The sequence below is a fragment of the Seriola lalandi genome, unplaced genomic scaffold (assembly GCF_002814215.2).
Source record: "Seriola lalandi dorsalis isolate HSWRI2012SDOR001 ecotype SW California unplaced genomic scaffold, Sedor1 jcf7180002054695, whole genome shotgun sequence".
Taxonomy (NCBI): Eukaryota; Metazoa; Chordata; class Actinopteri; order Carangiformes; family Carangidae; genus Seriola; species Seriola lalandi.
The window spans coordinates 902,186-927,374 of record NW_019525248.1 but is presented as its reverse complement, the minus strand read 5'-3'; the positions used below and the strand labels follow the sequence as shown (position 1 = coordinate 927,374).

General features: G+C 40.9%; 1 protein-coding gene across 2 annotated transcripts in view; it reads right to left on the bottom strand.

Annotated features, from left to right (window-relative positions):
• The window catches only part of fibcd1b (fibrinogen C domain containing 1b), a 98,491-nt gene that overhangs the window by 60,698 nt on the left and 12,604 nt on the right, over positions 1-25,189 (bottom strand). The window contains exons 2-3 of one of the 2 annotated variants that reach the window (XM_023423976.2): positions 12,002-12,085; positions 5,933-6,412 (exon numbers count right to left, since the gene is read on the bottom strand). In XM_023423976.2, the coding sequence (XP_023279744.1) occupies positions 5,933-6,412; positions 12,002-12,085 (564 nt within the window). The remainder of the gene's footprint in view (positions 1-5,932; positions 6,413-12,001; positions 12,086-25,189) is intronic. The other variant, XM_023423977.2, reaches the window with a different exon arrangement.

The following is a 25,189-nucleotide window of genomic DNA, read 5'->3' as shown; positions in this document are numbered from 1 at the left end:
ACACACAGAAGGACCGGCGGTGTTCAAAGTCATGCATAAGGGGTTCAGAGTCTCCCACCAAAGGTATATCTGAGCAGCTATATTCAGGTGTTAAACCTTGCATTAGACAGAAGCTCCAGTGGCCTTTTTCTGGCCTCAATAACTATGCAACACACCTCTGAGGCACAGGAAGCTGCACTGCAATCATATTACATGGACACTGGAGCTTTAACCCACACACACAGACACAAACAACACGACACATTTATGCCCACATGCAAGTACAAAGAAAACCACACGCATAAATACACAACAGAAATGACCCATTGTGCACAGCAGCTAAGCAGGATACAGCAAAGAAAACTGGGTTTTCTGCTTTGTGAATATATCATTGTTCAGGGAGACAGCTTTTACTGTGTACGTGTGGAGGGGTAAGACAATCTTTTTTACATATTTTAAAAGGTTTTGATATCATTAAATAGACGAGTTTTTTGTGTACTTTCTTGTGTGCGAATATAACATAATTTCTAGTGTTGTAATTTATCTGGTAAGTATACACTGTATGTTTGTTTGTGTGTGTGTGTGTGTCAAAAGGGAGAGACAAAAGCAGAGGAGTGTCTGCAGACTTAATGCTAAGCCTTGACTGACACATCTATTAGGATCATGATGTAATTAGTTCTCATTAGACAGCCTTTGCATTGGCTCACAAAATCAGTTTCACCACAGCACTTAACACAAGAGGCCTTCTTTTGTGAGTCAAGGTTGAAAATCCAGACAAATTTAGTGTTTTTGTAAAAGATCCGTGTCAGACTTTGAAAAGGCTTGAATTAACGTTTCTAAAAAGATGCTCCTATTAAACCTCCACAAGACTCGCACACTAATATGCAGCGCACCTGCACTCAAAGTCGAGTTTTGTGGTTGTTACTGGAGTTTAAATGCACGGATGTTTTGACTGCATTACACACGACTGAATTGTTTTTGCCGAGGCAGCACACACACCAAGGTGTGCTTTCTGTTGGCCTGAATCAGATGTTCCATAAGGCAAAGACAAGCTCCCTGTGGGGTAAAGTCACAGAACAGGGAGGAGTTGCAAGGCTGGAACTGGCAAGTTGAAAAGAAGAAAAAAAAAAAAAAAGAAAAAAAAAGCCATTCAGTCACCATCTGCCTAATACAACAACATCTTCACCTCACAGGCAGAGGCTGTCCAGTCAACTGGAGCCTGGAGGAGCAGATGGAAGAAGTGAGAGGAGCCATGAAGTCACAAGTCACCGTCTCTTTCTTCTTGACTAGTTGAAAACAACAAATGCATTTGGCAATGGGTTTGAAATGTAATGAGAAAATCTGAAAGCTACTGTACTTTACTGGATGTCTACCAGTCACTGCTTTGAGAGGACTGGTAAATATACATCATAATGATGCTTTGTGAATGTTTATGTTAAATAATATAGTTTGTATTTTCATGTTTTTCAATCTGAATATTGAATAATCGATTAATAAATCAACAGAAAATTAATTTTCATATTGACTTATTTTTTTCAGTCATTTTTAAAAACAAATTCCTCTGGCTTCAGCTTCTCTGTTGTGAGGATTTACTGTCTTTCTCTGGTTTTATCATCGTAAGCTTTGGGTTTTGGACCATTGATCAGACAAATCAAACAAATAGACTAACAATAGACTACACGAGTAATCCAAGAAAATAATTAGTAAATCATTTGCTCATGAAAATAATCATTACTTGTAGCCCTATAAGGGCAGGTCCCATGCTTAAATCCTACCAGATGCTGGGTTAGAAAAATGAATGCAGGAGCTGATGCTAATATCAACAGTCAGATGTCCATAGGATCCAGTCAGGCTGAATGTATTGACTGTTAACCCCATCCTTTCCCCATTAAGCTGCCAGCCGTGCAGCTCCCAGCCACCTCTCTGCTCACATATCCAGATCCTGCATTTTAGAGCACCCTGCCATCTTTTTCATCTCTTGGCATCTGCGATGCAGATGCACATCTTCATCTCCTCCACCTCCTCCTCAACAGCCTCTGGGTGGTTAATTGTTTTCCCTGTGTGTTCTTTCTCTGAAACCAATAAGCTACGCCTGAATGGGGCTTTTTTCCAAGAAAAATGCTCATTTTGAATCCAGAGAGTAAAACTGAAAAAAAAACATTCTGCATTAACAGGACAAAAAGGTTGTGCATTCTCAATTAACATCCTTAGTTTTCCTCATATTCTTAAAGATGTGGTTGTTAGAGTTTACAATCAAGCTGTTCTTAAATTAACTATCAATAAATAGTTGACTTAACACACGGTATGAAAGCAGTATACAAATGTTAGGTCAACCTCTGCCTCACTGCATCCCTCTGATTAAACAGCCTCGGAAATCCTAGATATATGTGAGACCTCTGAAGCAAAGATACAATGAATAAAAGATTACCCTGATGATGGACAGGACCTTCAGACATAAAGGGAATGTTTTCATAGCAAATCTGTGTCATATCATACGGTCAGACAGTGTCTGATCTTTGATCAAGCTTTTGATTTTGCCCATGTGTAGTTTAGTGTAGGTGTGGGGGGCAAAGAGTCCAGCTGTGAAATGAAATCATTATTCATGACATCAAGTGCTGGAATTAACCTTTAATGTTTCTGTGCACTTGTTGTCATTGTCTCACTTGAGCAAGCGTCCCTCACACCTGCATCAATATGTGCTGTTTTCCATTTCTGACTCACAGTTTTCTGTCACACTTTTGACACATATATGTGTGTGTACTGCAAATCTTGTTTTGCCTCTTTAATACCATATCGTTATATCATTGAATTAAACATTAAGCAACATTAATTTCTTCTGATTTATATTGTAGTAAATCATAAAAAGCTTTGAAAGGATATTTCTCATGTTGTAGGCAAATGGCTTATTGTAATTATGTTTTTTTTATAATAGAATATAACATGTTTTGGTTATTTTGTAATATTTTTGTGCTACAAAACTGCTGCATTCATTATATTTACATTGGGATTGGTCTGTATTGAACTAATGGAGTTTTTGATCCCCCCAAAACTCTGATATTCTTTATTGCTTTGAATGGTTGAGCTAAATGTTTGAAGCCACCCATTTGCTTAATTGAATTAGTTTTCCATATTTTATGTGATGCATTTATCCACTCTTATTGAGGTTCTGAAGTTACTTGTATCCGTGGCTAACAGGCTGCAACAAGCACTGTCAATATTCGTCTCTCAAGTCCTCAAAGGGCTTTGTGTTGACCAGGATGAAAATCTTGAGGCAATATGATTTTCTATTCTGCAGTAGCAAAGGTTTGCTCCAAGATCCTTAGCAGAGGTTGTGGGTGTTGCTTGTCCGAAACATTCATATTCGACAGACACATAATTCAGTTTAAATTGTGACTCGTGGTTCAGGGAAATCAGTAAGTCATGTCTTCCTCGAAGCCTTTAGCTTCTTGCAGTCATTTTGCAGAACTGAATGTCAAATCAGTTTAACATATTATGTCAGTTCTCCTATGAAAGATCTAGCCCTTCCAATTTCTTTTTCATGCTGAAATGCATGAGTGCAGGTACACAACCTCTCTGCTCACACAAGCTAGTGGGCATTACATGGTTGCCTACACTGCCTTTGCATAGGGCTGCCAGTGCTGGTTGGAATAAAAAAAAAAAATCTATATATTAACAACTGTTAATGTAATTCATAGCACTGACAAAAGTTTGCACTAGTTACCATGAGAAAGATCAGTGCAGACAGCAACCTAAGAGCCACAGAAGAGGCCTTTAAGAGAACACTTCATAAGATGTGAAGGTTTGCACTACAGTTATGTGAGGATGCTGAAGTGCTTTGAGATTTGGGTAATTTGGTTTTGGTGTTAAAAATTTCGCTTGGATTTACATAAACTGTGATCCTGCGCTGATGCTCCTTTTTTGTCAATACATAAACACCTTTTCTATTACTGTCACCAAGCAGCAAAGTAAACAGCACACACCTCACTTTTCACACTCTGGACATACAACTACATACAACTGCACGTCACTGAGGCAAGGCCAGTGTCAGTTAGTTACTGATTTCTTGTTTTATTAATTACCTACAGGTGAAGGCTACGGAGAGGTACCGAAAGAAGTTGATTATATTTAACTCAAGTTCTTTTTCTATCTAAATGCTTTTCTGACTATATTCAACCTGGCTCACGACAGCATCAAAGTACCGAGACTGCACTAATGAGGGCACTTAAAAATGAAGCCAACAAATAAGTACTGAAAACTGCAATTCATACAATGACCACTTGAGGCTGGCTCCAAAAGTGAGTCAATCCCCGTGAGAACTGCACATGGGGGTGAATTTTTATATATCAGGTTTGCTGTACTTTGGGTTTGCAATAAAGGACGGAAATGGAATGAAAACTTTTGATTTAGACCTACACTAGAGACATGCCTTACCTTGTCTGTCATTCTCACACTTAACCATCGGCTAAATGTATTGTTGTATTCCAAGATTTTACTGGTCTTTCTCATCAGCGTGATTTATTTGAATACAAATGGGCATGCTTTGGTGTATCTTTGTATTTGAGGCTGTAAGCTGTAAAAAAGAAATGAAAATGTTGTTTGAAAAATCAAAACAGATTGGTCATAAACCCAGGGCAATGAGAGTCTCCTGCTCACCAGCTCGGGGTCAGGTGGAAGGGTTTCTGTCTATGTGGCGGGGTGAAACTGTTCTTCAGGGGGCTACGATGCACACAGAGCCATTACTAACACTGGCACAGTGAGCTCTATGTCATCGTATAAATCAGAAGTCCTGGCCACAGGTGGCCCATAGATCACACAGTCACACCACGGTGTCAGGCAGAAACAGCGGATATGCACACCACATGCCTTGCCTCAAAAGAGAAAATCAATCACCTGGAGTTTCTGGGCTGCCAGCACCACCTCCCCATAGCTTCAGTACCCACTGCACTATGCCACCTACACCACATTAACAACAGTAAAGGGACTGGCCTCTCTCTCTGCTTCTATTGTGCTTCCAATCAGCACCCATGGTTTCTTAGCCCACGGAGGCAGAGCACACCGATCTAGTGAGTTTTTGAGTGATTTCTAAACAATGTTGTTCCCTGAGCTAAAAAGGTCTGGTTTAAAGAAAGGATTGGCAGGAGCGGAAGGCATTCAGTTGTTTGAGCCGTATGGCTGGCAGCTATGAAATCTATTTACTGCAGAATGGAGCGACTGAGGCTGATGGGCCAAAATTAAGAGCATGTAGTGTAAAGATTTTCCACCCATATTTAGGAAACACATCGTCAATAAATCAGTGTGGACAGTGTGAAAATAAAAGGGGGGTCTAATTATGTTTTCATCCAATGTAGAGTCTGTCTTAGTCATCTAGGGAAAGATTATGCTATCTTACTGAATTAATGTGCAACTTGGTCTGTGTCTTGAATCATGATGGGCATTTCCTCCCCTGTGACCTCATCTTCGAACACTAGACTGAGTTAAGTTATACTCAGTGGAACACAAGCACTATTTGCACTTTAATCTAGCTGTTACTGAGCGCAGACAGTGTAAAAAGAAATTAACATGGTTGAGTTGGTGCTGGATGAGTGAATGATGATGTTTTGATTGTGCAGTCAGGAAAAAGGAAGGGACTAAATAACACCAACCACGAGAAAACTCTCAAGTCCAATGAGCTGTCACATGTCTTAAGGTGGTTTTGCAATCAATACATATTGATAGATGTCTCGCAATCCAATCCTCAAGCACCTCTGTACAGTACTTAAAGTCATGACTTCAGGAGTGAGTCTTATACAGTGGATTCAGTCCATCTGTTTTTAGTGCTAAACCAATCACCGACTAATTAAACTCAGCCATAAATAAAAGAAAGGAGCAAACAGAAAGGTAACCTGTTACAGTTGTTTTCTAAACAAAATATCTATTTCCACACACAATAATGCTGCTTATGTGTGTGTCTCACCTGTATGAGACGTCCCTGCTCAGTCTGCAGTGTGTTAAGGTCTTGCCCCAGGCTGCCTTGCCCCCTGCGTAGGGACTCATAGTCCATTTTCAGTTGCCCTGCATGAGCTGACAGCTTGGCCACCTCCTCGGCCAGACTGACAAGCAGAGCTCGATCCTGGCCTTTCACTGACTTCAGGTCAGAGTCGTGGTCGGTTAGCGAGTGGAGCAGTGAAGTCTGCACACCCTCCAGCCGCAAAAAGTTACTGTTATAGTCGGGACAGTTTGGGTCAATGAAGATGTTGATGCGAGAGCCATCTCCTCTCTCAACAGTGACCAGGGCGTTAGCTTCATCTTGATTGGTAGAGATGTGGGGGAGGCCGTCAGACATAGGCGGGGCCTGGTAGTGATTCATAAAAAGGATGGTGCCGGTGACGGTAACAGCCAGCAAGACGGCCACGAAGAGCAGGATAGTGCAGAGCAGGTAGCTGCAGCTCATCCTCTGTGAGTAGGGAGGAAGGAGGGTAGGAGGAAGGGAGGTAGGACATAAGGAAGGAAGGACGGAAGGAAGAGAAAAAGTAGATGTTAGGATCACAACATAAAAAACTGCAACATAAAACCTGCTTTATTCAAAAAAAAAAAAAAAAGACTTTCATCCATCATCGGGGATATTCTGAATGCCAGATGCTCAGTGCTCAGTGATATAACCATATTCCCATCCGTCAAAATGTAGTTTTGAATGACTTATATAGCAACAGAATGTAGATTCCTTCAACTGCCAGCCCTCTTGAAACTCAAAGTTCACCAAACCCCCAGAAAAAACAGACCATTTCTGTCCAAACACCCTGCATGTCGTTAGAGTAGTGGTGGTGACGTAGATAGAGGATAGCATGCTACCTCGAGACACTTCTGGGAAACACACAGTCAAGGCACCGATGTTCTCTCTCTATATTTCTCATACAGGAAGGAAAACCATAAAAAACTGAGAAAAAATACCATCCAGGAAGAGAAAGTATAAAAAAAATGCAACTCAGCCCAGAGCCAATACGTTGTAAATGAATGAAGAGAGAGCAGAATCCTCTTAGAGGAAAATGGCAGACCTATACCAGTAACACAGTCTCCATTAACTGGACCATAAAAGGCCTATATGATGGCCCTTTATGATCTGGCAACAGTTTTACACTCAGGTCAAGAGAACTAGCAATGGATAGGAGAGAGCAATATGGCTCACCTATGCATGATTAACAATGCCTGGCTCCCCCTCATCTTCCTCCAAATGAATCAGCAGTTGATTTTTTTTTCTACACTGGAGGATGGTCTCTCTTTGAAAATGTGTGGGCAGGTGAGTGTGTGTTTTGTTATTGGTTTGTATGTGGAAGTATGAGTGAGAGCAAGCTCATTAATATGTAAATTGGCTGTACAAGCACAGTGAAGCACGCTAATAGACAGCTAATGGCCTGCTTTACGAGAAAGGTTTATGGTTTATTTAATGTGAAGAAAATCAATTGTGTTGGGTAGAAGACGGAAGAAGAAAAAAAGTTATGAGTGCCCAAACAAGTTGTCTGTGTGTGTGTGTGTGTGTGTGTGTGGGGTATCTGTGGACAACAAGTGTGAATAGGGACTCACATGGGCTTCCAATCTTTAGCCTACATAGTGTTGGTCTGAAAATGCCTCTTATCTCAGATCTGAGGATGGGTCTCAATTGTAGCCCACCTTTGTCCAATCGTGAGCCCACGTAAATGCACACAAAAAGGGGTTCATGTGAGGGGATGATTTTCTCACATCAGCCTCATTTGTACCCCCCTGGCCTCATTCACAACCCCGCACGGACAAACGCATATGGGGCCTCGAGCCAGTGAGCACATTTTGTTGAGCCTGGTAAATCCCTGCTGATGTGTGCAGCTATGCTCATAATAAAAAATAATAAGATTTTAGTGGTGATTTAAAAAAAAAAAATCTAACCCATGAAACAAACATCACATCGATATGAACTTGGTGAGTTGGACAATATATGAATCTGGAAGACTACTAACATTAAAAAAAGCTTAAACTTTATTGGAGACTGCAGAGGAACACCATTTTTGACAGGGTGTTTAGTACTTTCATGACCTTGCACATTTTGTTGATGTGTTCTTTCTAACTCTGAAATATAAAAGGCCATTTGGTTGGATCTACTCAGTACATTGATTAAATTCATGCATTATTTTTTTTTTTCCACATTAGCCAGCTTTTTCTGGACACCGCTGGCATGTATGGAAGCACTGTCGCTGAAAACTGCCCCTAGGCTCTGTTTGTCCAAATGGGTTGGAGACTGTGTACAGATACACACACACACACACACACACACACACACACACACACACACACAGACACACACGTACAGACACACAGACACTACATGCTTTCATGCCACTTACATTTCCAATGCACATGCACATGCACACACACATAATTTGCACACAGCTCCTTTCTGCCAAATACTTGCAAGAGACAGGCAAGCGCATTCACATATTGCACATGAAAAAAAAAAAAAAAAAACTGGAGCACTGCTTTATCAGAACCTTCCCACTTCTCCCTGTTTTCTCACCCAAATACATCATCACAGAAAAGAGCTCCAGGGGAGTATTGCCGCACATAACATTTTTTTGTCTCCTTGTTCTAACTCAACACGTAGACCCTGACTGCACTATGAAATCTCTCCTTGCATGTCAAACAGTGTTTTTAGCTTGTTCTTTCTCTCTCTGTATGTGAGTGCAGGTGCAGCTGAGAGAGATTGTGACTTGGCTGAATGCGCGTGTGTGTGTGTGTGCATGGGTGTGTGTGTGTGTGTGTGTGCGTGCGTGTGTGTGTGTCTGTGCTGTACATAATGTCTATAATGGTTTCACTCTGCAGAATGGCAGCAATGTAACATTCAAACAGTTCCACGGAGCTCTATCGCCAGCGGGCCAAGACATCAGTGGAAGCCATCATCGACGCCGCGTTATACAGCATACTGATTGTTAACTTAACATGGGGAAGATATACGGTGGCCCCCATTATGCTGACAGCAAGACACACACGGAGCTGACAGACGTCTGCACACGCGCAGGAGCTGCACATTTTTACCATGAAACTTTTCACATTTGCTGTAACAGGCTCGTAATGATCCACAGATGTTAAACCAAATATGCAACAAGGTATGATGGAGTTTCTGATAGTTTAAGGTACAAATTTGTACCAATTCAGCCAGAAGTGAAGGTAACTAAAGTCAGTTAAGGTGGCATATTGTTTGTGGCCCTCAGTGGCACATGGGGGAAAAAACACACAGCTGACGATTATACTGTTTCTATATAGGTGCATTTTGGTCTCTAGTGTATTCAAGATACTGACCCATTGACGATCTATTGTGCTGCAAAAAAATACAATTGTAATCTCTTTTTTTTTTTTTTACCAGGGTCAGACTGACACAAAGTCTGAGAGAATGAATCGAAGGGAGAAAAAGGTGTTTTTGTTGCTGCCTTATTTGCTTTTTCAATGGTCAGTAAAAAATCAAACGATACAAAAAGCAACATGCTTCAGGTCCACAATCTCTCAACTGGGCTCAACAGTTGTCGTAGGGTAATGACACTGAGAATGGGATGTTAGCGTCCTCTTAACACAGTTTTTTTTTTTTTTTTTTTTAAATGAGTCTCTCAATCTCACAGCGGGAGTCCACTCTGTAATTAGTGGCTGACTTTCAGATCCTTCCCTGTCTCTACTCACGCCACACCATGGGATTGGACAGGACAACTGGGGAATTCAGATGGAAAGATAAAAACGGAGAGGGAGAGAAGGAGAGAGAATTCCTCTCTGTGGAAATGATGTTGTCCTCCCACACAGGAGCATTGGCAGACAGTTCTTGGACGCAAGGCTTTGTCTGCTCATTAGATAAGCAGGAAAGCAGCAGGAGTCTTGCAAGCTGTCTCTCTCTATCTGTCTCTCTCTCTCCCTCCCTCCCAAACACAAACAAACACACACATACTGTATGCGGACACGAACGGATGCATATACAGGAAGACACAGGTTGACGCTGATGCACAGAAAAGCACAAACACCTTTAAATGCTGAATTGGCACATATATAAATAGCAAGCGCAAACTCACAATTTCAGAAAAGACATATTTTCACTAATTCCTCACACATTTCGTTCACCTGGAGCTTGAATACCACTTTTACATCAGTATTCAATGCATAGCTTCTTCTTCACAAATTCTGACATGTAATCAAGCTCCTTTTTCCCCGATGCAGCTGTGATCACTCCGCACAGTTCAAAGAATCTGCAGGGCCTAATCCCGTTTAATTTCTTGTGTGTTTTGGTCCTCGAGTTGAGGTTGTGCCATCACTGCCGCTCAGTGGCAAAATGTAATGTGTAATATGCAATAATCCTTCACGCCGCCGTCACCAAAGCAGCGAGAAAGCGGATTGTGATGGAAATCGTCGCCACTGATACATAATCCCCTCACAGGTGAGCAAGTCACCTATTCATAACGTGCCCCTGATTTGACTGAAAGGGCGGTGGTGGAATATATAGACAAGAGGACATTTATAGGATTTAATGAAGGGATTTCATTTACATAACACTGCATTTTTTTCCAGTTTGAATGATTTCCATCCATCCAACAAGCTATCAATTTCCGTCCTGTTTAATATTTGCTGGAACCTCTGCCAACCTACAATGTACAATTTGACAGTTTGGCAGAAAAATCCTACTCTGATTTAGGAAGTAGTGGGTTACAGATGGTGAATAAGTATGTTCCTCCCCTAACATAACAAAAATATGTTTTAAAAGTCCCATATTTTACTTGCCATGTATTTTATTTTAAGTTTTGATATCCATAAAACGAAAACATCTCAATGTTGTTTTACATCTCCTCTCTCATGCTTCTCTTAGAAGCTCTAGCAACAACATGCTGGTCAGAGATTTCAGGTAAACACTCAGAGAAACCAAATCCTGCATGGTTGGATGGTGGGTGCAGGTGGGCCGGGCTTTGGGCATAGCTGAGAGCTGTGACTGCTTTGTTGTGACATCACAAAGTTAAGAAAGTCCTGACAGCTTGTTTTAAAGCACAGTTTCTGAATACGGGCTGTGTGCATTTCTCTGTGGATTGAGCACTTTGATACTTTCACAGTATTAATATAGAACCTACACCTGCTTTATAATCAAAAACGACATGGAAATTTAATTTCATACAATTTTTTAATAAAATGTTATTTCTTTTCTTTTTGTGGTTTTAAACCTCTGAGGCCCGCATTAAGACTTTTTCGTACCGTGGTGTTTTGCCTTATGTTTAAAAGTTTCACCAAGTGCTATACAGATTCAAAATCAGCTAATAAAGAATTCTGTTCAGTACAATAGGGGATAGTAACACATGAAACAAAAAAATTGCACACATTTGTCTGGATTGTGCTAGAGTTGATTTGAAGTTTCTATCTTTTTCTGTCCATGAGTTATGCTTTTCTTTTGAGCAGGATTTACACCTTGAATAATCAGCTCCAAAGCTTCAGCTGTACTAATATGTTACTGGCCATATCCTTCTGTCGGTTTTCTGTCACTACAATAAGCTACAGAAACCAATTTCTCCTCACTTTGAGCTCGCAATAATACTGTATTTATTTTGGGTATACGCCACACTGGAGCTAATAGGAATGTCAAAATCAGTGACGTGGCTGTCACGTGCCTCTAGACGTCTCTAGCAAAAATGGCGGATGCGAATCTATCGGAAAACACACGGAAAGAGAGCAGCTAGGCGCCAGGCAAACGGTAAGAGTGTCCAAATCTTTTTAACGAACAAATTAAGTGACTCACGTGGACAAACATGGGGTTGTTGAAAAGCGCCAATGTTCAAGTTAAACATGAAATAACGGCACTTCTCTAACTCAAACTATGTCGGAGTTATGACGCTCGAAAGACAAAGTGATATTTGGGCGCGTAAACGCTGCCACGGGCTTCAGAGGCGGTAGAGCATGACACATTCATTTTAAATAGCTAATTTGTGTACAGCGTGTGTCTTTGTGTGCGCGAATGCATACTTACCTGTGTGGACATGTACACGTTGTGCTGACGGGGCCTTACCTTGGCCGGGGTCTCCCTGGCAGTTTCTGAGTCTGACCAGCGATGTTTGAGCTGGGAGGAGCTGGGTACACACTCACAGAACGTCTGCATGGGACAAACAGACAGGGCCACCAGTGTTGGCGTTTGTTCAACTCACATGTGCAATCAAGCATGCAAGCACATGCGCACAAACACACACACGCACGCATGCATGCATGCACAAATACACATAGAGAGACACAGGCTTTTGGATCAGTATTTAAATTTCTTAAAAGGTCAAAGTGAGTGCATATTCTCTATATTGTAATATAAAATCATTGTTAAGAGATAAATGGTGCTGGTGCTGATAAACTACAACTACCTACACACATAACTGCACAATTACTGACTGATCTGAATAGGCATCTGTGCATCTCAAAGGTATCACTGAATTCAATAGTTGATGACAGGCTCAATGCGTCATCCTAGAGATATCTTTTCAAATCCTCATTTCCTTCGACTCCAAAGAAAAAAAGAATGAAAAGCAGTATTTTGAATGCGAGTGGGTTCTTCATGTGCGTAGATGAAAGCATTTTCATTCTCATATGCTCCAGCAGACAGTATGTGCTTGTATGTGCGTGTATCTGGGAGTAGTTCTAGCAGCTGCAGAGATAAAAGCAGAGTAATTATGAAAGTGGGGGCTTTCTAACTGCTCCAGGAGAGCACATCATTCCGTGACCTTAAACACCGCTGCTCCCACTGTGGAATTGCTCAATTAGCCTGGGACAATAACACCAACACAAAAGCACACACACGTGGGTAAATGTGCACGCAAACAACTACTTAAGGATGGATGCAACAAACATTAGTAATTAATGTATCAGAATGTGTTCTCTATCTGAGCATATAATCATGAGTCTGCGTGTATGTGAATGTACGTGATTTAGGCTAAATATGTTCTTTGTGCTTGTTATATGACATGTTTATTTTTTACCACCAGGGGCAGAAAGAAACATCGACACAATCTCACTGTGGCGGAGTTAGGTGACTAAGGTGATAATTCTTTCTAATTTCAGCAGGTACCAGTGACCCCCTTTCAACTTCAGGTCATTTGATTTAATATTAATATAAAAAAAAACATAACTTTCTTTTCTTTAATCGAGTGTGTGGGAATGTAGATTTGTGTGTAGACGTGTGTTTACACATGCAGTTGTGCAGCAGTGGTTGTCTTTTGTGTGTAAGTTTTGTCAGTTAGTAAGTGTGAGTTGCTGTGTATGCGGCTCACATAGTCATTGTTATGATGGCTGACCAACAGTTCACCCCTTTGCTTTAAGCATTCATTCTCTTCCAATGTGTAAGACAGCAAGAGAGGGGAAAAAAAGCAGGCAGCAATAGGGAGGGGGGTGAGGGAGTTGGGTGGGTGGGGGTGATTTGCGAGAGGTGTGCTGAATTCTAATGAGCAGCCTTAGGGTCAGCGATAGAAATCTATGTCTGTTCTGCCTAAAACATCGCAGCTGTCTGTGCTCGCCGTACACAGAGGAGCTACAGAGCTACTGCTACTATATAAACACAGACTCCACAGTGATGTGGCTAAAACGACTAACAAGTCTGCTACACGGTGAAGTAAATTCAAACGAATATTTATTTGTGTTAAAGATTTTATGTGCTACAGATTTGGAGCCAAAAGTGTACACCTGCTTCGCTGCAGGAGGGCAAAGACACGGCAAAACATACACCTTCTCACACCCATGAGCACATGCACACAGAACAAAGGTTGTGTGTTGCAGCTGCAACCCACTCAGATCACTGACACTGCCTTCCCATTACACCGAGCAGCACGTATCGGAGCTTTAGTTTGTTCATCCCCCTGCCTGCTAATGCTCACACTGGGGTTCTTTGCTGCCTGTGCACATGCACCTACACACACGCACTCACAGTGACACACCAGTATCTGTGGGGCTTCTTTTTGGCAGTGGTCCCGGGGTGGGCATGACTGCTTGGCAGTGTTTGTCTAGTCCTAATCTGACTCCACAAGCTCCACCAGCGGAGAGGATTTACTCTTAATAGAATATTTGGGCTTTTTATTGGTTGGACCTTACACGCAGAATCCTATCTGATGAGCCATGTCTGAGAAGACAGGAAGGGCTCAGACTCATCCTGGGTGTGACTGAATGTCTACGTGCACTCTTTTTGAATGAGTGCACCTACGTGTTTGCATCCATGCATGTGGGGACATCATTCTTCAAGGCACGATTCCCAGCACTATCTAAGAATTGGATTGTTTGAATGTGTTGTTCTTGGAATATATTTGCTCACTTTGCTGAATACCTATACGTGTCTGTGTGTGTGCGACAGGGACTTTAGCAAGGTGTGTTTAAGCCTACTGCTCACTAATCCGATGGAGTGGAAGAGGCTTTGCACATATTCACTTGTGGGCTTACTAATCATTTAACAGGACTTGCAGACTGCTAAATGAGGAGAATGAGACTGACAGCATGGTGAAAAATAGGGAGTTAAAAAGGGGGAACAGGAACAAAATAAAAAGCACAAGGGCAACCTGTTATAGGTGTGAAGGCCCTTACACAGTTCACACAGAGGTTCACACTGAAGATTATCTTGTTGAGTGTGTATTGTCTGTAAACACTGCTATGCCCTCTGAAAGTCACTGGGGAACAGAAGGGTTAAGAGTGAGTAAATGAATGAATGGATGGATGAATAGAGCTGTGATATCCCTCCAGAACGAATGCTGAGGATTTCCAGCCCGTCTTTAGAAATGAGGAAGCTCTTCAGATAAATGCCGAAACATCTTAAAATTCACAACATGTCAGTGGAGGTTTTAGCTTACTGTGGTATTGTAATAGCTGAATACAATTAGGGAGTCTATTTATTTCTCTTTTGTATTAGAATAATAAGATAACCTTGTTTCTCCGTTAACATACATTATAATGTTTAGATGGAAATCTAACAATTTACAACAAGGCCTGTAACATTCCTTTCATTCTTTGATGAATCCAATCAAGCTTTACATTGCAAATAAAGAAGGAATATAAAGTATGTCCCTTTAGATGGGAGTATTAATGCAGATGTGCTTTGAAACTGACAGTAAAGATCTTGTTTTGAGGCTTCTGTCTCTGCTACTGCTGAGCTAATAAATCACAGACTAATGATGCAATGATGATGAAAACAAAACTAGCAGCCTAACTAACACGAACTAAATATAAAAAGGAAGTTAAATTTTATTATTGGTAGTGATACTCTACTATGATTACTTTTTTCAGTAACAGGTAGTGTAAGGGATCACAATTTGGAATTCAGTAATTAATCCCAGTTTGTAGGAAATATAATTACTGGATGGATTATGTTCAAAAACATATTTTTTGAATGAATGAATGAATGAATGAAGAGCTACATTTATTAATGGTAGCAATGTCGCCAGGAGATGGATCAGCGTGGATCACATCACAGACAAATACTGTGGTTTTGGTTATATGTACATAACTGATACGACAAATAGGAATGTATCAGCGGCCATCATGGTATCAATAATAAATGTGGTTACAGTTGTGGAACGGTCATGGTTTGATTAAGTTTAGGAAAAAAACGTGTGGTTGGTTAAAACAACTACTTCTTTAAAGAGAGCCAACCTTAGAATAATAAACAGGTGGTTATGGTTGAGGAACAGTCATGATTAAGAAAAACCATGTTGATTATCGGTTTCAAACAGGAAACAAACAGCAGTTTCCTCTGTGAAAGTCCTGTGTGTTGTTGACCCCTCCATCCACCTCAATACTCTGCCATGATTATTGCAGCCGCTACAGTTGGATCATGATAAGCTGCTTGCACAGATTACCTATTGGGTTGTTTTTTACAGGAGGACAGTCTCATTCACTATCAACATATTTGCAATTTGCCAAATACGTAACTTTTCTGGATTACATATAAAAAGGATTTTAGTCGTAGATAGACATAATTTCCAGGAGACGGGGTTGGTTGTGTGTAGCTGGCTTTCTAACGTTCTCACTGGTAAGCCTGCATTCAGAAATCAGTTGGTTTTGTTCAGAGTTGGAGGGTGTGTGAACTTCACAGTGAGCTTCTCTATGACGATGGAACCTCTGGAGTGCTGTGTGCAGCCAGCGGCACCAACGTTAAGCTAGCTGCTGTTGCTCGGTACTTACCTCTGAAGCAAATTTTTCAAGTAACTCGCTTAATGTTGATTGTTTGCTATGTGCTATTTACTAGGCCATCCATATTTAATTGGGAACGATTCAAGGAAGTGGGTGGTGGTGATTGTTGCTTGACAAGAGCTTTGGCCATCGTTGTATTTACAAGCCAAGAGGACATAACATGCCCTCTGGTCAGCGATACATCTTCAGTGCAGATTGGAGGTAGCAATGAGTCGCTAACAGAGAGAGACGAGGCGCTAGATTAGGTGGTTAGCGTGCTAACTTCAGTAAAAGAAAAGATGCGATAGACACAAGAGTTAACATCTGTGTTGCTTTCTACCACAGGAGACGGTTCTTGGCGAGAAAAGGAATGAAGTTTGATGCTGAACTCACAACGTTTCTTCGAGTCTGGTAAGTAAACGGCTGTTAATGCTAACGTTGATTATGTAGCGATAGCGAAACTTACAAATAACTCCTTGTCATGATGTAATATATAGTCCATGATGCAGAGTTATTAGCTATTTAGTTTCTATTCATTAGAAGTTTATTCTTTATGTGTTTCTTCTAAGATGATCGAAATTTTGTGGACCTTACTGTCAAAAGTTTCAGTTTAACCAATTAGCCCAGATTTACATCTGCAGTAGACATGGTTTGAAAAAAATACTGCATTAAAATAATAAAAATAGACCACAATAGGACCGTGAAGTTTAGACAAAACAATATCATAACCTTCACCACCTCCTCCATAAAACAAAATGGATTTCAAACAACAGTGGCAAACAGAAGAATGTTGCATGGACGCTGAATATGATGAGAGAGGTGTTTACTTTGCCAGCATCTATATTCTGTTCTGCAGAGCACAGACATTTGGGTCTGGAAATTTTAGAGGACACTGCCATTGTGGATGTGATGGGCGGCACAGCAGCTTTTACAGACTTCAAAAGGACTATTCCCCGTACAGCTGATGGCTGATGACAGTGTCGGACACTTTATTTTGGATTATTCGACCACTGGCACACGAATAACATTTATAGAGTGTGGAAGGAGAGACACTACTGTGATTTGCTAACAATACTAAGTACATGAGATAATATAGGGCATCAAACAATGGCAGATCCATCATTGATCTATTTTCCATGCCTTCTGTCCAAATTGTGTTTATACTTACTTTTCATTTGCTTATTGGCTAAATAGAGTGAATAACTAGAGAATATCTGTCCGTGAGTGCTTTTTATGAGGTTATTTTTTGTTTTTCAACTTCTACATTTAGAGGATTTCTTCTCCTTTACTAATTGGTTGCATCTGCTCAAAGATTATCTATTTCAGAGGTGTAAATTATATCTTTCAGCACACCTTATCAAGACTGCCCTCTGGCCAAAACAAAACAAACACATCTTAACATGCCACAGTTAGAACAGGCAGTGGGTTAAGATACCCAAAATGAGAAATGCATGAAGTAGGTTTATATTTGCTAAGCTAAAGGGAATAAATTGAATACAGGGTACAGGATTTGTGTTTCACAATTTTAAAAACCTAGAAGAGACATACAGGAGTTGTGTTCATATTATATTCAAAGCAGACCGAGGAAAAATCTCAAGGATTATGTTTTCTCACTTTACTTAGCAGATCTATGTGAATCTGAATGTCCTCTGTGTGTGGATGTGTCCTCGAGTGGGCACACTACGTAAACCGTTTAGATTCGCCAAACACAATGAACTGCATGCAAACAGTGAGAGAAATGCTCTTCACCTTCAAAATAAGACAGCGTGCAGAGAAAGAGGAGGGACGAGGGGCCTGCGGGGGACCGAGGGAGATGAGTTCAATCCTAAGAGACAAATCACCCGCTCTACCCTCCACTGCTTGTCCTTGGAGCTCGCACTGCAATCGGCCACACACAGGGAGTGAGTCTGTCACCCACTGTCCCTGAGACGCACGCATGCACTGGAATGCAAAAACATATCACCGCGGCCGCGATTATAAAGCACACAATCACTGTGAGGTCAGAACGGCTGCTTTGTGAGCGTGAAGTGAAACGGCAGGATTGAAAGAGGGCTTTCAATTTTGTAAGGGTGTTATGGCTTATATTGTTACCTCTCTCTTCTCTGAGGACACAGATGATTTGAGGCTGCTCTTGCTTATGTTCCCATCTGTTAATTTATTAGAGCCTTAATATGACAGGGCTCCAAACATTTAGACATTTAAAAATCAATTTACATATTTCTGCTAATTGCTACAACAGTTTTTTCCACTTATTTTTAATGTCCTTTTCCCTTACTACTGGTCCTGCTGTTCCCATCCATCTGAAGATAGATGATCAACCATATTTGTTTTTTAATCCTTATTTTCTTGTGGCGTTTTCCCGTTGTCCTCTTTATAGCGCTTGGGCTGAATCAGGAACTGTTGCTACTGAGGGCTTGTATGAGACCCATTGAGACATTGAATGTGATACTGGGCTATACAAATAAACTTGACTTGTCTTGACTTGAAATTAAACTTTCATGTGCGAGATGCAGGCCAAGTTAAAGAGGATTTGAGTACGATTGCATAAAACGCCAAAAACTGAAACCTCAAGCGCATCAACACACACACATACAGCACACATCCAGCCGGGACTTGTTCTAATAAGGGGCTTATAAATGCAAAAGAAGCACTTATGTGATAGTAAAAACACTCTTATTGCACCACGAGACTCCTTAAGAGCACAATGGCCACGTTGCTGATGCTGCCTCAACGCACACTAACAGAGATATCTTTGTTAAAGGAACATAGTCATTGTTACACGAAATAGAAAGGAGGTAATTATGATGCTATTTGCTTTACCTTTGTGAGGAATAATCAAAAGGACTCTCATCACATCTTAACTTCAGAGGCTTACATCTCTGTCTACCTCTTTCCCCATCCCCACTTAAATCTCTCCTTTTGAAACTGCAGGCCACTTACAGTTCTGATTGCAGTTGCAAGCACGGTTAAGTGCACCAGCGCAATCATGCACAAGCTCAAGAGCCACACATACCTAGACACACAAACACACCCGCGCACCTTTATGCGCTGCACACACAGACACACCATTAAAAGACAAGATGGATCTCCGCCCCGCAGCCATACTATTTTAATAGCAGTGTGATAAGAAGGCAGACACTCCTTAATGTGTACATTTGCATACATCGCTATGTGCACACTACACAGGCGCTCATAAATAATACATGCATGTTACGGATACTGGTGTCTACACTTCATGGTACAGCTACCTTGCAAAAATGACTTATAGTTGTAGCATATTACAGCGGCTTCACATGTGTGTATGTTTGTGCGTGTGTGTGTGTGTCCGTGTGTGTGTGCGTGTGTGTGTGTGCAAGTGTGTCTCTGTCTGTCTCTTTGTGTCCATCGATCTCTTTGTGTGTGTCTGTGTCTGGGGCTATATGCAGGGGATACCCTACACCTTGATAGCTTGACCTTGGTAACGAGGTCGGATTTTGATGCTGATGGTGCGAGACAAATGTGATGTTTGCTCCTTCACTGACACTGTTTGTGGAGATATGTGTGTAAGTGTGAGTTTGAGTGTGTGTGCCGCACTTCATTCATATGAAAAACTGCATGGATTAGCACCGGTGTGTGTGGCACTGCGTGACCAAAAAATGTGTTGGTTGAGTACTATTGGGTGGTAAGTGCTGTGTGTTCACTCTGTCCCTGAGGGGAGGTTGTGCTGTACTGGATATTGGTCTTCTAAGGTCACGGGTTTCTATATAAACTGAACTTAGTCCAGTTGTGTTATCACAAACAAACAAACAAACATAACGGTTCATTTAACCTATGGAGTGCAATATTTCGCCTTTCTATGCTTTCTAAGCTGAACTATCTGCCTTAAAAGTGACTGCGACAGTTACGCTTCTGACTGGAGTCTAGTTAGCGGTTATAAAGCTACCCAGGATGCAGTGTAGTGCTACGACTGTAGTGGCACCACTCGTAAATACAATAGCAATTTTCTCAAAAGGGTCTTCAGTATAATGGAAGCATTCTACATTTCTGTGCAAAATAACCCTTCCCTTACAATGGTGAACGAGTGCAGTACATACTCTGAAATTGGCATATGTGCACATCATGAAGGGGCCTCTTCATGCAGAGTGTGGGGAGGGTTTGATCACTGAAGAGGCAACATGGAAATGTTTATGAAACTCTATAACTTGTTGAGAATGAGAGTTTCAGGAAGTGTGAGTATGAGTAAACGTTTTGAAATTATGAAAGAGAATACAGATAAATGTGAAAGAGCAGACTAAAAAGGGCAACGATTCTTACTGCTAGATAATACGTTTACATAGTAAAGTTCTGACCTTGCAAACAAATAAAGTAAGTAAAATAAAGTAAAAATACACAGGCCATCATGCTACCGCCACTGCAATAAATAATTGCTGTAAGCATCTATGCGCTGCTTTCCATTTCATGAGGAAAGCCACCTTAGTGGAAACTATTAATGTCAAAAAGAGTGTGAAATGAACTACCAGACAGATACACTTACTAGATGCAGGTTTAATGGAGAATATATTATACAGTTTTTTTTTTTTTCTTTTCTTTTCTTTGTTTCTTCTCACAAAAGCTGTTAATGATCTGACCCTCGTATTTGAAGAATCCCAACTAAGCTTTCCACAAACTACATGAAGGAACATGTACCTGCCAAATTTGGTGTCATCCTGACCTGTGGTTCATGAGATGATTTTTTTTTTCTCCCCCTTTTTTATGCAGTTGCTCAGAAACACTAGATGGTAAATTTAATGAGTGCTCTTGGGATAAAATTTTCAGATACATGCAAGCTTCAAATTTCTTCAGTGTTGGTTATTGCAACCTTGTAATCAGATTTGTAACATTATCCAGGAATTATGCAGCAAGTTAACACTTCATACACCAGAATTCTTAACATTTTAAATGACTAGAAGAGATACTTTAGAGCATCTTGAAAAAGCCGTGACATTAACAGTTGCTGAAAGAAGAGTTAATGCAACCCAAATTGTAACCTAGCATCAAGCGCTGTACTGTCCAAACAAAAAAGAAAAAAGAAACTGTGACAATCAGTGTAGGAGAGAGACGTAAAATGGAGGTACACTTTATTTTGAAAAGCTAAGATCTAAAGTTAACAGTCTGAATCCTTGGGAGTCAGGAGCTGGCAAACATGAAGCAGAAACAGTGGCTCGCTCTCTGGCTGGTTGTGTATAAAAAAAAAAAACTGCCACAACTGTCATTTTTTTCCCCACGAGTGCAGTAAGGCAACGTCAAAGGAAATGTTATCCAAATGAACACTCTAAAGGAGGCAAGGACTAAATCAAAGTAGAGTTACTGCATAAATAAGACCAGATGACTGTGGTTAGCAGGTGCTAAACATCAGTCACGTTCTGGATGTAACAGACAAGCTATTCACCATGTTTACCCAAACGGAACAATATAATTACTCACAACCAGTTCATGTCTGACAGGTTTTTCATACTAACTTGCTACATTTTGTAGGATCATAAATTCAAGGGTAAAAAATAAGAATGTATTCTTTTTCCAGCATGAATATTAGCTGAGCGGCGAAGCTCAATGCCAGTTCCTATAGAGATTACGCAGTCAGCTGAGTGTTGCTAATAGGAAATCAATGTGCTATCAAACTTTTCACGGCACAAAACTGCATTAGTTTCATTTCCACTGATTAGTCAACACGTTGACACAAAGCACACGCAATGCAGATCCCTACAGTCTTGTGACAAAGCACCTGTAAGTGGTAATGGCAAGCATGTTTATATGGTGAGCCCACTCTGAAAATGTGGAAACTTTAAAACCAAAGAAACACAAGAACTTAATTAATGCAGTCCTCTGCCGACAATTCCTCTGGAGTTACCAGATTAAACCACTTCATTAGTGTCTAGAGAGACAACAGACAAGAGATGAGAAAGGCAGAGCTCAGGGAGAGAGGACTGGGGAGACAGAGGAAGAGTAAAAACCTTTTTTGTTAGTGCGCGAAACAGACACTTTCAAGGCGGTAATTATGACGCAGAAAGAATGTAATTATTTTTCCAGAATGCCAGAGGGCTCCCAATGTCTCCTAATAGTGATGGGTGACAATCTAATACACCACAGATATAAGTAGTGCATGGGGCTTAATTGGTGTTTTAAACTTAAGTGGCTTGTCTGAACATATCCAGGCTCTTTCCTAAATGTGTCAGAAGTGCCTGCAACCTGTGATCCTGCCTGGCAGGATGTGACAAATTTGAGAAAAGCAGAGAAAAGCAGTGTCACTGTGCATTTTTCACAATCTGACAGCTTGCAGTAATAAGCCTGAGGTATCCTGAGTGTTTTAAAAACTGCTTAAGCCACTGTCACGTTTTGCACTTCCCCCAGGGGTCCTCAAACTATTTCATACCAAATCCACAATTAGACAGAGAGGCTCAATCTGAATACAGATTTCCACGGGTGACTTGAGGATGTTTTGTTGCAGGACGACTCCATGTGCCAACATGATGACAATGAGTAAAACCTAAGAATTAGCAGAGGAAGCCAGAATCACAGCTGTTGTACTTGATATTCCTCGAATGAATAACTTTTCTAGATTAATTTTGAAAGTTGATAATGGCAGCTCTGCTTTACAGGACGGTAAACAGCATGGCGGCGTATCTCAATCCAAATGACTTTTCTCACATGAGCCACAGTGACAGAATAAATGATCCACCATAATGGATAAACCACTTTGCACCTTGTTGCTGCTTTTCCCAGGGTACTAGTGTGAACACGGCTTTATGGGAAATGAAGCATTCTCTGTATAACTCCTGTGGGAGAACTGCAGTGATGAGTTAAAACGTCTGGACTCCTAATGGAAGGTTTGGTCGTGAGAACAAACCACAAAAGTTTTTTTTTTTTTCCCCAGAGCCTCTGTCAGCTCACATTTGCGCACTCTCCTCACACAGTCATTTCCCTTCCTTGCTACTCAGCCAAAAAAGTCGATTCAAGAAGCTTAGTATTGTGATTTGAAATCATAAATCCATTTTATTCATTTCCAGATTTTCATTTTGTAAGATCTATTATTTAAAAAAAAAAAGGCTTGCATGCGACGACATTTAGAGTAAGCCACTGCAACAAATTGATGTAACTCGTAGCATCAGATCTCTGCTAAGAAACAGAGAGAGAGGCTGTGTGACTGCAGCTCATGTCACAGATGTGATAAGCAAGCTGCACTTTATTCTAATAAACAGTGTTCGCCACCACCCCAATACTCTGATCAGCATTTGACCCATGACCCAGCTCACAGCCAACTTCTAATTGTGACAAGGCACATATGGCAGATAATTATTCTGAATAATCTGTTGCCATGGTGACGGCTGACCCTGATGGCCATTGATGCACCCTCCTCATGTCCAGCTCTGTGGTTGGAGGCAGTTTCGCCTCTTTGCCCTCTTAAAGTGCTGGGGATTAGAGATGTACATTATCACTTTAATCTCCTCTTTAACCCCTTCAATCAGACTCGCAGCCCCCGCACAGAGTGGGCCCCATCAGCCACTCCGCTGAGCTGCATATGGCCACAGACAGACGTATGTTTTCCTGCTTGTGTATTTTTATGAAAGCCTAATATAAAAATAAGATTTCATTCTCTCGCGCACAAGTGCTGTCCTATCTCAGTAATCCACTCCAATCCTCCTCTCCATCAGCCCCCTTTGGTGTCTCTAAGTGTATGGCCATGAAATAAGCACACCAAGCTACTACCTGTCTCTTATACACATCTTAAACAAGCCTTTCACTCTAGAGATGTATAAAATAGGAAACAATATTTACTGGTGAGGCATCCCTCCAGATATCCCCCCTGAGCTGTGTGAGCATGAAATATGAAATTGCTCTGAATCATAATTGAGTGGCAACGGCAAGATAATTTGTTTTGAGTTTTAAAAAAACATTGAGATTGAAAGTGACTCAAATCAGTAACAACAGTCAAAAAGCCATTACAAAATGCATTAGGTACAAATTACCATTTTAATGTGGTAATAATTTTGTTTAGAAAACAGCTGACATTTTTAAATAGACACCGCATTTCAACAGTGATACTCATGAATCAGGGGCACATTTGAAAAATGCCAAACATCGAGTCAAGTCAAAGTTTTAAGTAGATTATGATGCGAAGGTGACTCACACATTTCGTAAAACAAATAATCATAGCAGAAGGATCAGCACAGGTGAGATGATGACAAAGATGAGAAATATGTACAATGAGAAATACAATATAATATGAAAAATACTGTGCTGCAGTTGTCTATAAATTTGCCAAGTTAGGTTACTGATAGTCTGGTGGGAAACCAAGCCAACACCATCTCTGTGACCCCTGACCCATCCTGCTACAAGCTGACAGCAGCTGTCATGCCCTACATACTAGAAAACCACAGCACACAGCAAACACATCACAGCACCTCTAAAATATAAAATACATTATCATCATTTTCTCTGCGAGGCAGGCTGATGACAGACAGAGCGTTGACCCTGAGGTCAGCATCAGCCTATCAAAACAAAGGTCAGCAGACCATAGATCCCTCCTCTTTGCTCGCTCCTCCCCCCTCACCTCTCATCCCAAACCTGTCAGCGTCCCGTCATCCGTCTCCCCTTACATCTACTCCCCCTGACCACCCTGCCCCACAGTGCTAAAGAGTTTCTCTCTTCATCTTCAACACATTTGCAATAAATCAGTGTGAGCTGAGGGGCTGTAGAAAGAGTGTGAGTCTGATTGATTTCTTATGTTAGCACATTATGGAAGCCTGTGAGGAGCCAGCCAGATTCCATTCCCCACGGTGAGAGAGGCTGAGAGAGCGAGCATAAGTTTAACATGCGAGGAGGCTTAAAGAAAGACACAGTATGAACCAAAACAAGCGAAAGAACAGTTTGTCAGTGATTATGTGACTATGTGTTATTGTTCCCATCTAGTCACAAATTCAATCATGTTGTAAAAAATTGAGACATCCTCAATTTTATATTTTTTACTTTTCTCTATATGTTCCTCTAAGACCTACTTTTCTCTGAAATCTCTGGAATTTAGACTTCTTTTTTCTTTTTTTTAATAAGTTCT